The 15,511-nt window shown below is 34.9% G+C and overlaps 1 protein-coding gene across 7 annotated transcripts in view; it reads left to right on the top strand.

Moving 5' to 3' along the window:
• Positions 1-15,511, top strand: part of LOC124303886 (protein hu-li tai shao) — a 65,225-nt gene that overhangs the window by 41,869 nt on the left and 7,845 nt on the right. For 3 of the 7 annotated variants that reach the window (XM_046761696.1, XM_046761697.1, XM_046761693.1), the window contains 11 exons: positions 237-683; positions 1,073-1,209; positions 2,205-2,322; positions 5,101-5,124; positions 6,956-7,069; positions 7,255-7,347; positions 7,458-7,653; positions 7,796-7,933; positions 8,133-8,204; positions 9,205-9,309; positions 10,340-10,417. In XM_046761696.1, coding sequence (XP_046617652.1) covers positions 237-683; positions 1,073-1,209; positions 2,205-2,322; positions 5,101-5,124; positions 6,956-7,069; positions 7,255-7,347; positions 7,458-7,653; positions 7,796-7,933; positions 8,133-8,204; positions 9,205-9,309; positions 10,340-10,417 — 1,522 coding nt within the window. The remainder of the gene's footprint in view (positions 1-236; positions 684-1,072; positions 1,210-2,204; positions 2,323-5,100; positions 5,125-6,955; positions 7,070-7,254; positions 7,348-7,457; positions 7,654-7,795; positions 7,934-8,132; positions 8,205-9,204; positions 9,310-10,339; positions 10,418-15,511) is intronic. The other 4 variants (XM_046761694.1, XM_046761695.1, XM_046761698.1 and 1 more) reach the window with 4 other exon arrangements.

Raw genomic sequence — 15,511 nt, 5'->3', positions numbered from 1 at the left:
ATGTTACAATCCTGTTGGTATCAAGTATATAGGTATGAATAAATTAACGGAGTTCCTTGGTGACAGCTTATAGTCATGCATTCTGCAAATCAGTGAACTTTTCCTTCTTCCACCTGAATTTTGTTCTTCTTTTACATTGCCATTTTGTGATTTGATCAAAATTTTATTCTTGTATTATTAGTGTAGCACAATTGATGAAATTACGCACAACTCGAATCTTTCCACTCCTGTTCTAGGTTTCATCTTTGAAGTGCGGGTTGTTGCCTCTTGGCCAGGAAAGTATAGTAATCGGAGAGGTAAGCACGCACCAATATATCGGTGGCGTCGTCGAGCTTGAGGAAAAAGAAAAGATATCAAGAAATTTAGGTCCAGTGAACAAGATAATGTTTTTAACAAATCGCGGAGCATTGTGCTGCGGGGAGACTGTAGAGGAGGCATTTTACAATGTTTACAATACAGTTTTGGCTTGTGAAACGCAACTGAAACTAATACCAGTTGGTATCGACAACCTTACCCTTGTTTCGGAGGAATCAAGAAAGGCCATATTCGAAGCATCCAGAAAGCCCCCTGTTCCACACCATGCCTCAGTTGCCGAACCATCGCCTCTAGCTGACAAACTGGAAAAACGCTGGCGTATTGGTGGAACAGAATTTGAGGCGCTAATGAGAATGCTCGACAACGCCGTAAGCCATTTTTAAAAGCACACTTATATGCAACTATTAATTTCGTATTCAGATTGATTGAAAAAAATCAACAAAGTTTCACTACTGTTTATCAATTAATGATTTTCCCCATCTTTTTCAATTCAGAATAGGTATTCTGAAAAATAATTTATCTACAGACTTGGCAGTGAAGAAGAGCAATTGTATTCCATAGTTTCTAATTTATTTGGTTAAATCCTCAAATATAATTTCGATTTTGTGTTAGGTTCATTCACATAATTAGAAACTGGGATGAAAATCTGGAGCCTCAAAATTCAGTATCCGTACATTAGACCAATATGAAAACAATGAAGGCGCATGTGCGTCTTCAGCTTCAAGCTAAACGTGCAGCAGATACATTTTTATTGCAGGGTTTTCGCACTGGCTACATTTACAGACATCCATTGATCAAAGGAGAACCCCCAAGACCGCGTAACGACGTTGAGGTACCTCCAGCAGTGTCTTCCTTGGGCTACCTTCTAGAGGAAGAGGAACTTTACAAACAGGGGTAAGTTTTTGTCGGTTTCCTCATAAGTCGCAAACTTTGTCACTAATGGAAAAGAGTTTATTGCTTGTCTAGTCTTTCTAAAATTCATTGTAGAGGATCTGTTAGGCACTTGAGTATAACATTAAGTGTAAAAGTATGTCGGCAGAACTAGATTTAAACGTTTCTATTAGAGTTTACAGTGTTACAGATTTTAGCGTAGTCATACTCGCGCCTACGTGACTCTAGGTAGAATTGGAAAACCGAGATTCGAGCCATGGCTCAGTTCTTATCTAATAGGCATGAAGCTAATGTGTATTATAAGATGACTGCCCGAGGTTGGCTTTGAGCGAGGCTGTCGGTACAAATCGACTTTGAGCGTGTATTCCAATAACAGTCAAACTGTGTATGAGTTAGAAAAGAAGCCTCGTTGCTTAGGTACCACTTTAATTTCGTGCATATCGGTAGCAATCGAACGCGAGCATATTATCCAAGAATATTAGCTTATCAAATTGGCTGGAAACATTCAAGAACTATTAAATTATTGTACAGTTACAAATGCAAATGTAATTGCTGACAAACATGTGTTTTACCATATTTACGCTAATCTTGTTCTGTTCACTCTGGGGATAATTATATGTGAAATTTTTCAGCCGATCTCTAGAGATGTGAAAATAAGCTCAAAACTACCCGAGTCTGATCACATTGCACATTCTGTAAATTATAAAACCTTTTCTCAAATTGTTTATAATTTAGCTTGTATTAAACGAATCTGCTCAGTCACTTCGACTATATACCAAGGATGTTATTCCATCCATTTTCATTGTTATTGGTGAAAATAACATTGCTGGAAATTTTTCGATAAGTTTTCCTTACTTTTAATTGCGAGGGTGGAGCCCATTCATACTGAAGTTGACTCCTTTCCCACTTTGACACGCTACCTCACTACCAAGTTCTAAAAGATGATATTAATAAATTTAAGACAAATTATTGTATTTATTTGTTTTTGTGCTTTGCAGGCTGTGGAAGGGAGGTCGGAAAGGAACTGACAGATCACGCTGGCTTAACTCACCGAATGTTTATCAAAAGGTTGAAATCTTGGAGACCGGCACCCCAGACCCGAAGAAGATAACTAAGGTAGAGGTTATTACATTTGAAAATAAAACTGAATAAAGAGAACATTATTCGTGATGCACCATATATCTATATAAGCATATACAATATCTATAAATTTTTATTACGTACAATTGTTACGACCAGGTTGTTCCTGCCGATTTTTTATTTTGTTTTTTTTTTTAATCTTTAATGTACTAGTGTGAAGTCGAACAAACAGGTGATGATGAATTGGTGTCAAATTGCCAATTAGCCATAATTAAGAAGCTGTAAGGGTCGTAATACATCGCTATCACATCTATAAATCAGAATATTGTTTACAGTCAAGTTTTTTAAAATGATTGACTGGAAACGTTTGAAAATTTTTTCCCTTGCATGCATAACTAGGCAACCTCTATAACATGTAACAATTGTTTAGAGATTTATTTACGTGATATCGATGCAGTCGCATTGAATTTTCAGCTTTCACATGAATCGTTTTTAGCGAAAAATTATGAAAAACATGCAGACGTGCGTTAATACTTTGGGAGAAACACACAAAAAAACAAAACAATTTAATACTCATTCGTGTTGTTATTGTATATCATTGACATAATAGTCAATTAAAAAGTATATATCTACGTATTTCTTTTAAACAGGCTCGTCCAGAGTTGCTAAAATATAAGATAATACGTATATCTCTACGCTTCAGAATAAGTAGCTACATTTATCGCTAAAATCAATTGAATCAATGATAATTTTGGATCAAATGACATTCGATGAATCGATGAAGTTTTAATTTCATTGTTTTTATTTTTATTTTTTATGTAATTTTTCTGAATCAATGGAAGGCTTTATTTCAATGGCGCATCGTATTATTACCTTTATTTTTATAATTGTACATTTAATTGCTAAACATTCCATACTAGCTATATACTCATTCCAAGTTCAGTACCACTGGTCTTCAGAAATATTTATATTTTTTTTTATGCCGAATTTAGGAATTTAATATGAATTTAACTTTGTTTTATTTACCGAGTTAAAGAAGTGAAAAAAATGAAATGTATCAACAAAAATATCAGTACCTAAAAATCAATTTTCACAATTTATGCCTAATGAATTTAAAACATGCTATTTATGTTTATTGTTCTGGAGTGTAATGGGCAGCCACAACAGTGACTAAATTTTCAAAATATCCTATTGATATATGTATGCGTTGAATAACTTTTAGCGATTATAAATAAAACGCTCTGTTTGAAAGACTTATTTACATGGGTTATTAATCAAACGAATATTACTTTTTTTCTGTTTTTTGTTTTACCTCTAACTCTCTTTGTAGTTTTTTAATTTCCGTCGTAGCAAATAAAGATTGCCATCTCAATTTAAAAGTTCGTTTTGATTAGTTCTGGAATTTTTCTCTTTTAATGGAAGTGAATGGAATAAAACAAGAACCTAGAATGAGTGATACATGGCACAAATACACACGAATACACCAAAACAAAATTCACTGAAAGGTGAAAACTATTCAAATTTATCAAATTCGAATGGTAATAGTTAACTGAAACTTCTCGCTACCAAGTACAATCGACTTTCGCTATTAGAGTAAAAACGATGCACAAGTGACGCAAATTTACAATTAGAACTGTTTCCTCAGTAAGCCCCTCGATTGTGTATTTTCAGGCAACCGACCTTAAACTGTAATTGATGACAGATGAAGTACAGAATCTATGCTTAATATATACATTCACATTTGTGTATGTACTTTATGAATTCCTTTTAATGATTTATGAAGTTGCGGTTGCTAATTTCGTAATTATGTGAGCGCAGCAGGAGGAAATTAATCGCGATCTTACTGATAGCTTTCATAGCGAAAGTCGATTATATTATTTATTATTTATTTATATTATATATATATATTATTGGTAGACATGATATTCTTGAAAGTAAAAAGGTAAAGAAGCAATAGAGTTTGATTTTCTCTTATTATTGCAGGCCTTTCACTCAAATCATTAATAGTAATTTAGGTACAATATACCGTAATATGTTATTAAGGTCAAATTTGAAGGGAAACTACCACAGAGTTCAGTTTCTCAGTAACAGATCTCTTTAAAGAGTACGTGAAAATTTTTTTATGGATTGAGATTCCACGGTATTTGAAAACAGCAAACTTATCCATCTCATCAACTATCAGTATCAGTTTCTTCTCAAAATCTTTGTGTTGAGCAAATTTGAGAAACAAGTTCGGTCGAAACTGACTATGGTGAAGTTTTACAAGTGGTTAGATTTTACCAGAACGATCCCTATTCGATTTATTTAAGATGCAATGATGTAATGTGTAAGGAGAAATTTAATTTTGCAATCTTCGGAAAAATTAACAAAATTACATTTTGTGTTTACAGTCACCCCAACGTGGCTTGGTTCTATAAATTCTCTTTCAGTCGTGACAATTTTGAGCGTGTATTTTCCAAATTGATACATCTACTCATGTAGTTACTTTTCACACTGTCCATAGGTTACTTGATCAAGTTTTAAAACCACAAGTGAGTGGGAGGCCTGTTTATAGTATATCAATTTTTGTATGGTAGATGAAAGCAATGTACTTTTATGAGAAGTTTGGGGTCGTAGGCACCTGTAGTAGCAATGAATTTTATGTGTAAGTAGTAGCATGTAGTTTTTTAAAGTCTCACCTTATCATTATATCACGCATGAATAATCGCGTTTTTTCTAAGTTTTTTTTTTTTTGTCCCGTTTTTTTTTCTCTTGAAAACACAAATTTGTGGTCTAATCTTGATGTTTTTTTTCTCCCTTCTTTTTCATTTATAGTGGGTGGATCAAAATGCTGAGGAGGTAATTGGATATCCACGTTACTGGATTTATACCTTGGACTAAGTCTCTTTTATTATTATTACTAGATATTATTAGTCTGTTATGTCTCTATACCAATCTATCTCTCTTAAATTCTCTAGATCTGCACGGGAAGGTATCACTGCTGCATTGGTGTCGTCGTATCATTATCAGCTCCAACTTTCATTCATTGTTACTAATCAAAGGCTCATGTCGCTACTCATAGTCAGTTCTCATTTTCGAAATGATCTGAACTAAATTTTGAGGTCGTCTTGGGTGCGGGTAAATATGTATAAAGTTTAGAAAATACAAAGGAATTTTCAAGTTGCATAAATCTCTTTTACAGAATGCTCAAAATTTTGAAAGTTGCAATAGAAAAAGGTAAAGTATAGAAAATAAGAACATAGAACTGTCAGAATTCCGCTATATTCTTATTCAGACGGTTCCGTGTTACTACTTTCTATACTTTGACCTTCCTTTTCTACATTTCGACTTTCTATACTTTAAACATTCCATGAAACACATCTGCGCATTTTTGAAAATTCGATATTGTCATCCTTTTATTTTCTAATCTTTCTACATTTTTACACCCAACCACTTCTGATATAAAAGCCTTTTGAGACAGTATCGAGAATAAGGACTCGCTACGAATATCGATTTTAGTTATAGATATAACTAATACCCTTGGCTTTCACCTATCTAAAAAGGGACTCAAATATTCTTTGGCTTGTTTATTTAATACTTTTTCTTGCATGGTCAAGTATTATCTGAGATTGTACATTTCTTTGCTTATGTTTCACGCATGATGCGGGACTAGCTTCTTACAAAATTGATTTTCTTTTTTTTATTCAACGTCGCACTGTGGTATCATGAGATATGTGATGTTCTTAAGCACATCTATCTACAAACTACTATTGGACTAATATCAAACAATTTTGTTTGGGAATATTTGGTTATCAATTTGAAAATCACTTACAAATTAGAGAATTTACAGTTTTCAAGTGGTAAAAACTGTCGTTTTATAAGTGATATGGTTTGCACATCATTCTGCATACATAAGTATTTGATCTTTTTGTTCGCTCTTTGTTCAAATAATGTTTCCTTACTATAAAGCAAAGTAAATGTGACTAATACGTGGTGAATACAAAATTTTGTTACATCTACATGTATAGGTATATATATATATATATATGTACATTCCATATTCCGTATGAAATTCAGTTTCTCTGTAATACGTGAACTCTCCCTGTTCTCATTCGTTCTACATTTTAATCGCAGCAAAGCTTATTCTGTTCTGGTTCTGTGTACATATTTTGATTTTTTTTTCTCAATGTCACTATCTATTTTATAAGTATAGATTGTCGTATTATATAAGCAAATCCATACACACAAATAGCTAATTGTACACAACTCAGTATGAATGTGTGCCTGTGATCTTCGTATTTGACGCGGGCCCCGCTCTGCATCCACTGCAATAACAAAACCAGATTTAGTCGCCCTTCGATTATCAATTTTTCATCATTTTATCACAAAATATATAGTAATTATAATTTTGAAAAACTTTATTTGTGAATTATTTTTATTTTCATCTTTTACCAATACTAAATCTCATAGCTTTTTGCAATGCTCAGTTTGAGCTAAAAATCTTTATGTTCTTTCGGATACTGTTGAAACACATTATCGATTTCTTATTTACTATAGAAGAAAGTGGAAACAGGCACACATTTATTGCGAGGGTTTATTATTGTTTATTTATTTATTTTTTTTACAATTTAGCTACGTTTGAGTGAATAAAAATTTTGAGGGTCTCCTAACATTCTGGTTTTGTGTGCAGTGGGTGACGGATGGCTCGCCAACACATAGCAGTACCCCTGTCAAGATCGAAAGTGCTCTACAATTTGTACCCAAAAATACGAATCCCAAGGAATTCAAGCAGCTTCAACAACAGGTAAGTAGTAAAATTTTTATTATTCATCATTGACCAGAACGCAAAGCAAAGCCTACTAGTTTTTGAATTTCTTGATTACTTTTGTGCGTCTGAACAGCACAGTTATGATGACTGAATTGTAATTATTTACGAGAATTTAAGTATAGACTCAATTTTTTGTTATAATGACGACAAATTCCGTGCAGATTAAAGATTATCGTCGGGCAGACAAAATATCTGCTGGTCCACAATCGCACATACTTGAAGGAGTAACTTGGGACGAAGCCAAAAAAATGCAGGTAAGCGTTCGGATCAATGCCAGGTCTCCTTAATAGAATCTACTTTGTTATCAGTTCTATGAAATTGAAACAAGCTGTTTAATTATAATTCCAAAATTTTATTCTCAAAGGATGCTACAATCAGTGCGACTGGCGAACAAGTTGTGTTGGTTGGAGCAGCTAGCAAGGGTATCATTCAGAGAGGATTCCAGCATAATGCAATGGTGTACAAAACTCCGTACGCGAAGAATCCGTTTGATGCTATAACGGACCAAGAACTTGATCAATACAAAAAGGATGTGGAGCGCAAACAGAAGGGAGATCCTTGTTAGTATAAAGGCCAAAAAATATTAATTTGTTGCTTGCAAATAGAGCTCTCCATATTTTTTTATTTCTTTTTTTTCCGTATTTGTTCATCTTTCTTCTCATTAGTGACACATTCAATTTCTTTAATTACTCTTCATTATAGATGACGAATCGCAATCTGAATCTGAAGCTTTGTCGTCTTTCAATGTAAGCCGTGCCACCCATGAATCCAGCACTGCCAAAAGCCCAATCCAATCACCTGTCTCTGTAACGTCAGAGACAGAGGAGGAAAGCAGAGATGGTGAGGCATTGACAATTTCAGTTATTTCACTAGGAACTAAAATCATTCATTAAAAGTGATTAAACGTCCATATTTAATTCAATGTCAGTAGAAGGCTAAGATTCACATCGTATCGACAAAATTGTCTAAGATTATCAATGTCTATTGATTATACTGAAACATTTGTCACTCCATATTTATCGGTATTTTTTTCATACAGAACCACGAGTATTACGAATAGAAACGAAGCAAGTACCTGCACCAAGTCAGCCCGAGGTTGTACTCAGTGATGGTGAGTTAAAGAAAACAATTATTCTTATAATCTATATAAAAGTAGTGTAGCATATAGACTATAGCGTGTTTTAAAATGATTCTCGCGTGGAATCGTTTTCAGACAAAAGTAAGTGACAATATTCATTCACATATAGGGTATTCTTTGTAAAATGTAACTGAAAACTGAAATATTTTCTCTGAATCTACGAAATTGCGAAACTCGATTATGTGAACTTTTTTATGCGCTACCCAGGTATTAAGATAGAATAATCTGAAAAATCGATGAGTTACTGAAATCCAACTTTTCGGATGTGTATTACGAGAAAACCCTTGATTTATGAAACCTGAGAACTCAACGTGACCATTGGAGTGCATATTTGAATTATGCAAAGGGGCTAAAACATCTAAAGTAGTCGAGGAAATCGGCTGTTACATTTGACATAGAATGCCCTATAAGCAAAATCTATGCAAGTGCATGTTCCTCGATATATTAGATTAAGCGCTCACTTAACACATGCCATTTAAAATTTGATAAATTGCGTGAAAATTTAACGGTATAATTTTCCATATGACTTTTGTCACTTATTTAGCAAGTAGCGTATTTCAAGTGTTTTTGTCCAAAAAAATTTCCAACCGTATATTGCTAAGGTTTATTGAATTTTATAGTAATACAATCTTTACGAAAAATTATCACTGCTCTTCAGCTGTAAATTTTGAGGCTCTAGTAGCTTGTAATATTCACGTTTATTGTGATGGTGGAGTATCAGTAGCAAATAAGGAAGTAGGTTAATCCACTACAGTAATATTTTAATTATCATTCCAATAGTGACAAAAATGCGTAGAGCAATTGTTTTCTAAGGGTCAATGTCATCGTAGAGTCATGGTAAATCTTTGTAAGGAAAGTATTAGTACTAGTAGGTACTTGTTATCACGAATAGGATGACATTGTTTCTATCGTAATTACCTATTATCTGCATGAAGTACTTTAGTGCATGAGCATGTGATGGTTTGTGACACAGAACCAACAGCAGCTACCGTTGTCGCGGATTCTCCTTTGGTTCAACAGGCACAAATTCAGCAAGTAGAACAACAATCTCTATCTATTATCCAGCAGAAACCTCCAGGTAATTTGAAATACGTATTTAGCACAAAAGTTTGTCATGAATTAATATGGAACCTAGTCTTGGGCGTTTTTGGAAATAATTACATTCTAATTGCAATTACTCCGAGTTAAAAGTTACTAATATAATTTTTAATATAAAAGAAAATTAACAGTTATAGTCCGAATTTTGAAATTGAAAAAAAAACATTACTAATTACAATTGTAATTTATGGTAATTACAAGAAAGACTGATGCTAGTTACGTTTGTAGTTTGTAATTTAAAGAGAAACCGATACTAATTACGTTTGTAATAACAATTAAATAAAACTACTTACAGTCAGTTAGTAATTTCAATGTAATTGATTGCAAAAAGGAACGAGTAGTGCCCAATACTGCTTGGACTTGCATAAGTATGTTTTGAAGAAGCATTTTTTGCTAGCATCAGGGCATAGGTAATACCTCGTAGTACTCAGATGTACTGTAGATATACTATAGATAGCATTGTTTGCATCTGAACAGTTTGTCTAAGGATCTCAATTACCCAGATCTGTGAAACCAATATCAAAATACTTTGAAGCTGAGCCTACATTGCCGTCTATGGTGACCTTGTTATAAATAATATTTCAAAGTTAATTGTCAATTCAAAATGCAATCACTCATTTACTGAATGACTAAACATGCTAGATAGAGTTTTGAATATTATTCTGATGTAAGGTGAAAGTACTAGGTAATTTTATGGCAATGTAATTTGAAATTCAAAACTTTGGCACTAATCAGCTGACAAATAGACGACTCATTTAAAATACCTCTAGTATAACAACGTGGAAAATTCGTGATGCATGATATTAACAATGATTATAGTGGTACAAATTATGGGTTAGTAGAAGTATGTAATTTTGATTTATAAGTACGGGTTTTTTGAAATAGAGAGTGGTGGAGCTTTACTTGGCGGATAGTTAAGTACCAAATCACAAATAGTTATTTAAAATGATAGTTTGTCGAACTGTTCAAATTTTTTAAATCGCATGTGTTGTCTTATTTTGGAACGGCAGTGGACGCAACGACAGAGTTCCTTAACGAGATGCGACGCTCTGCAGTAAGCGAACCACGAAATGATCTCAACAGGCGAGGTAGGTACCTTTTTCTAAAGTGTTGAAATCTGTTCTGATTAACACGGGCAACGTATATTTCTGTACATATTTTCAACAGCATGCTTATGTCTCGACTGAAAATGTTGCTTGCTTAACATGTGAATTGTTAGTATTAAATGTAACTGTTCTATCTCACGTATTTCTATGTCATAACTACTTGTGCACACTGCTTAATACTGTTTTGTCGACTAGCAATTAATTATTCTGAAAATCACAATATCTACCTAACTACAAAATAAAATGTTTTCCTTTTAATTTTACGCCTCTATTCCAATTGGTGTGAATAAAATATTTCGAGTTATAAGAAAAGGCTAAGAAATGACGGACTAATATTGGATAGAGAATAAGAGCTGAGTTGTGTTTGGACAATGGTTACAGATTGTCAGTCGAGCAACTGCAGCAGCATCAGCAGCGGTCACAGCTACGGCTGGCCAACTGAACCATACGACACAATCCAGCTAGAAGTTGCTAGAAGCACAACTGTTGCACCCCGCATGACCCCACTGATCACTGAAATAGTGCACTCGACTAAGACTAAAACTGCCGAGTTAGAGCGCACTAAAATTAGGATTAAACAACCGCCGTTGGTGCCACCTAAGCCTAAACCCTACCTTGCTTTGAGACGGGCTTTCTTCAACAATTATTCTCCTACCGCTACACCCACACTTGTCACTGATAAAATTGTAACACCCGATAATGAAAATGAAGTTGTCAGCCTTAGTTATACACTAAAGAAAACGCAATCAGCTAAAGTCTGCGAGTTGTTGAATGTTAGCACTGAACAGTCGGTGCCGCTCGATTTCTCGATGCAAGTAAAGAATAGAGAAGCTAGGGAACAAAATATGAGTAATACAGATAGTGAGCCAAACTCTGGTGGAAATTTGAAAGAAATCGTAAATCTAAGTTGTAGTGCGGCTACACCAGAAACAGGGAGTAACACCTCTGTTGACGTGGTTGTGAGGAATTCATCGTTAAGGGAAAGAGCCGAGACAAATTCAGTTGAATGTGTACGCATTGCTACGGACATATTAGAAGAAACAACTTCCGTAGCAGGCGATAGTAATGACTGCGAAACAGTTTTTCGTCAAACCAGAGATGAATCGCACAAACCTTTGATTGTGGGCGCTATTCTAAAAAACATTAACGATCTTCACACTCTCTGCAAAGGGATTGATGTTGAACAATCTGAAAAATCAGATTCCAAGCATAAAGAAAGTCTGACAAAACACATCAAAAACCAGGACTTGGTAAGTCAGTCCGACGAAAATGGTAATTTATGTGCTGTGTCAGATGAGCATCTCGATAATGATCACGAAATTGTCGGGCATGGTCCGTTTGTTGATTATAATTCAAATTTATTTGAAGTAAATACTGGAGTAGCAGTCAATGAACAAAATATAGACTGTGTAGGAAGTGTTTTTCTGACGAGTGAGGCCAGTAATCAAGAATTGCTCGGCACACAAGATAAATGCGCAAGTTTTACAGAGGAAAACGCACTTCGTCAAAATCCAGAAAATTCATTTTCCGAACCAGAAGATCTTTCCAGATTTCCAGATGGGACTACAAAATTGTCGCCATTAATAATACGAAAGAGCAATGCTTCGACTCCACCTCGTTTTTCTAATTACTGTAGAATGGACAGCTTAACGGAACTAGTAAACAGCGTGAAGACTGACTTAACACCGACAAAAATGTTGCTGGCTATGCTGCCTGAGAGCAATATATCCTCCAAATACAACTTGGATTCAACAAGCATGAGTCTGATATACAGCCTCACGCCTACAAACGCCACGGATACAGATGCGGAATGCGTAGACACCAAACATGAGCCTGTGGATTTGCTCGATGGGAGCTTCGATGGTACAAAGTTTCAACGTCTCGATAGCTGTAATACAGATGACAGTGCTTGCGATAACGAATCTGACTATTTTTGGGTTGATTTACTTAACGAAGCAAAGAAAGATGATAAATGCTGCGATCTAAACCAGACTATCGAGTTATCTGATAATTCCTCGGAAAGCTCTGATGAGTGTGACGATATCTCCAATCAAGGGTCTGATATTTTGGAGTTGCCATACTCGACTGTATGCGAGCTAAGAGAAACAGATGGAGAATCGTTCAATCATGACATGAAAACAGTCGCAAACCAAATAATTGCTGAGCTGGGAGACATTGAAATATATACTCAAGCTTCTAATGTGATAGATGAGATATTGTACGATATATCATGCTTGAAACTCGATGCAAATCTCAATAAGAACATTGTGTCCGCCGTTGTTCAGGATAAGTTGCGGGCTCTTAGCATAGCTAAAAATATGGCAAACACTTTGATAGCTAACTTGCCATGCTATGGCGATACAGAGGAGGTAGATTTTTGCGAACAAAATGATAATGATAGCATCATTATTATTGATGAAATAATTCATCATGTTATCGATGTGTTCGAATCCACCAATTCTTTTTCAAATTCTTCTCTTAATTCCTATGATCTGAAGAAAGTTAAAGAGTCCACAAACACCGAGCTTAAAGAAATGCAACACAATATTAAATACCAAACTGAGGAAAGTAACAACGATCTTTCATCTCAAACTGACGAGGATATGGTATTCTTCAAAGAATCAACTCCAATCAGTACTACATGTGACAAAAATGAATGGAATGTGGTTGAGCAATTCTCTTCGGTCAACGGAGTTGAGACAGTCGATCCAAGGGACGTAGAAACTAAGAAAGATCAAAGTTTTCGAGGAGTATGCAGCTCGTCTAATGAATCATTCACAGGTAGAAAGAATGAAGATATGGTTGATGTGTCCGACTATCACAAGAGTAACGGAGATGAACGCCTTTTTATAACATTGGAAAGTTTTACTTTATCAAATTATCGGACAAATTTAACGTCTGACGTAAACAAGGGTGTGACTGACACTGACAATAACAAGTCGGAATTGATGAAATTAGACGGAACAATTGACGAGGGATTATGTTGTGGCTATAAATCGTGTCCCTCACCGTTAGATTGTGACGAATGTTCATTTTTAAGATTTAAACAATACCGACCTATCGATGATCAGAATCATTCAAACTATTGTGACACTTCCGCAGATGGTACATCTTTGCTAGAAAGTACGGACTCTGATATAACAGATAACGATACTTTGGGTGAAGCGATATTGGAGTTTTGTTCTGTACCTAAACATAGTCGTGCCACAGAAGAAATTCTGCTAAATTTTGAAATTGAGCGACATGAGACACGAAAAGACACTGTTTCATTTTCAAACACTTTTTATCGATCACAAGATAACGCACTAGATTTCATGTTACCTGAACAACTAGCACCGATATTTGAAGAGGTAAATAATGAAGCTCTTGAAAATTCGTTCAATAGAGAAGTGACAGTTAAAACTGAAAAACAAGTTGACTGTGTTGACTATTTTTTAGACTCTGAAATGGCGATTGCTGAATTGTTTAACGAGTATGCCAACACATCAAGTGTGAATAAAACGCAGATGACGTCGCCCAATCCTTCTGTCGTGAGTTTGGAGTCTGCAAATACATTGGATTACTATTCCTGCAGAGACGATAGCCACTCGACTATGTTTCAATCTCTCCAAAACACGACAGAAAGCAGCCCAAACCTTGAAAAAAATTCTAACATGAGTTTGGAAATGCAATGTGAAACAGAAAAAATTGAAGAAAACCTAGATAGAACCTACACTTTGTCAGATTCAAGTACAAACAGCCTGAATACGATCAGCTCCATTGAAAGCGATGAGCATAAATGTTCTGGGAAGTTTATAGACCTCACGTACAGTGCGGATATATCAACAAACATGGACGAAACTCGTCTACAGGTGTCGATGAATCGTAACTCTTCTTCCTCGTCCTCTGAAGCGCTCTTATTGAACGAAGATCATTATTTTGACACAACCACAAATATGGCAGATGTATCTAGTGAAGTATTAGGCATTAAACTGCCAGAAACTGGACACGTAGACGAGGACAAACTAGATGCAAACAAGGGCGAAGATCAGAACTGCGTAGAAACGTTACCGCAAGATTGCATGGTATATTCTTACGACACTAGAGAGTTCATGCTCCTGGAAGAGGCTCTTGATGTCAATCATGAAACTATGCTCGAAATGCGGGTTCATTGTACGTGCGTGTCAGAAGAGTGCGAAAAGTTTTGTACTGGCATAGACGCAGATGTCGATGTCTCGGCTCCCCTTGATCTACCGCCTAGATACGAGGATACCACTTTGTACAAAGTCGTTTCCCAAATTAATCTCACTGATATACTTAATTCGGTACCTGATTCTCCGAAGCATTGAATAAGAATCCCATGATGTTTCATTGAATAATGCGATTCCGTTCTCAACCTATACATTTGTAAAGTGTTGACTTGTATTGAGATTTACAATTTATTATTGAGGAATACAGCCAATTTCTGTATCAAACGTCCATTCTTGTAAAGTACAAATAGTAACAAATGAGGCTGATTACGTTTACGAAACTAGTTTAAGAAGTCGATGCATGCATTGTGATAAGATTTAGAAACTCGAGAATTTGTTACTTCTGATTCAAAGTCTAAGTCGTGTAATATGGTTGTTTCTAATTTTTAATTTTATATAGCATATTTTATATAAACTTGAGAACTAATTATTAACTTTATAACGGTGTGGCTTATGTAACAATTACACTTCATTATAATACTTCGTACAACTGCGATAACAGCATTATAACTAGTTATCCAAGGACTTTCTTCACACTACTAGTAATACATTGACATCGTCTTTTAATTAAAACTGGTTAACTTCAATCAAATTAGGTTTATTAATACTAAGCTGACGATATAGTCAAATTACAAACACTGTAAAAACGTAATGGCAATTGTTTATTTTTTGTTTTGTTTCTTCTCTTTTCTTTTTCTTTTTCAATCAGATTATAACGAACTTATTTTTTTTAATTACGCACATTTCAGTTGAAGCGATTTTTTTTTTTTTGTTCACTTTTCAAGATTTTTTTTTTTAATTACATGCATTTCAGTTGAGGCAATTGACTTCTGTTTCACTTCTCAAT

The sequence above is a fragment of the Neodiprion virginianus genome, chromosome 4, assembly GCF_021901495.1.
Source record: "Neodiprion virginianus isolate iyNeoVirg1 chromosome 4, iyNeoVirg1.1, whole genome shotgun sequence".
NCBI lineage: Eukaryota > Metazoa > Arthropoda > Insecta > Hymenoptera > Diprionidae > Neodiprion > Neodiprion virginianus.
This window is presented reverse-complemented; position numbering and strand designations above follow the sequence as displayed.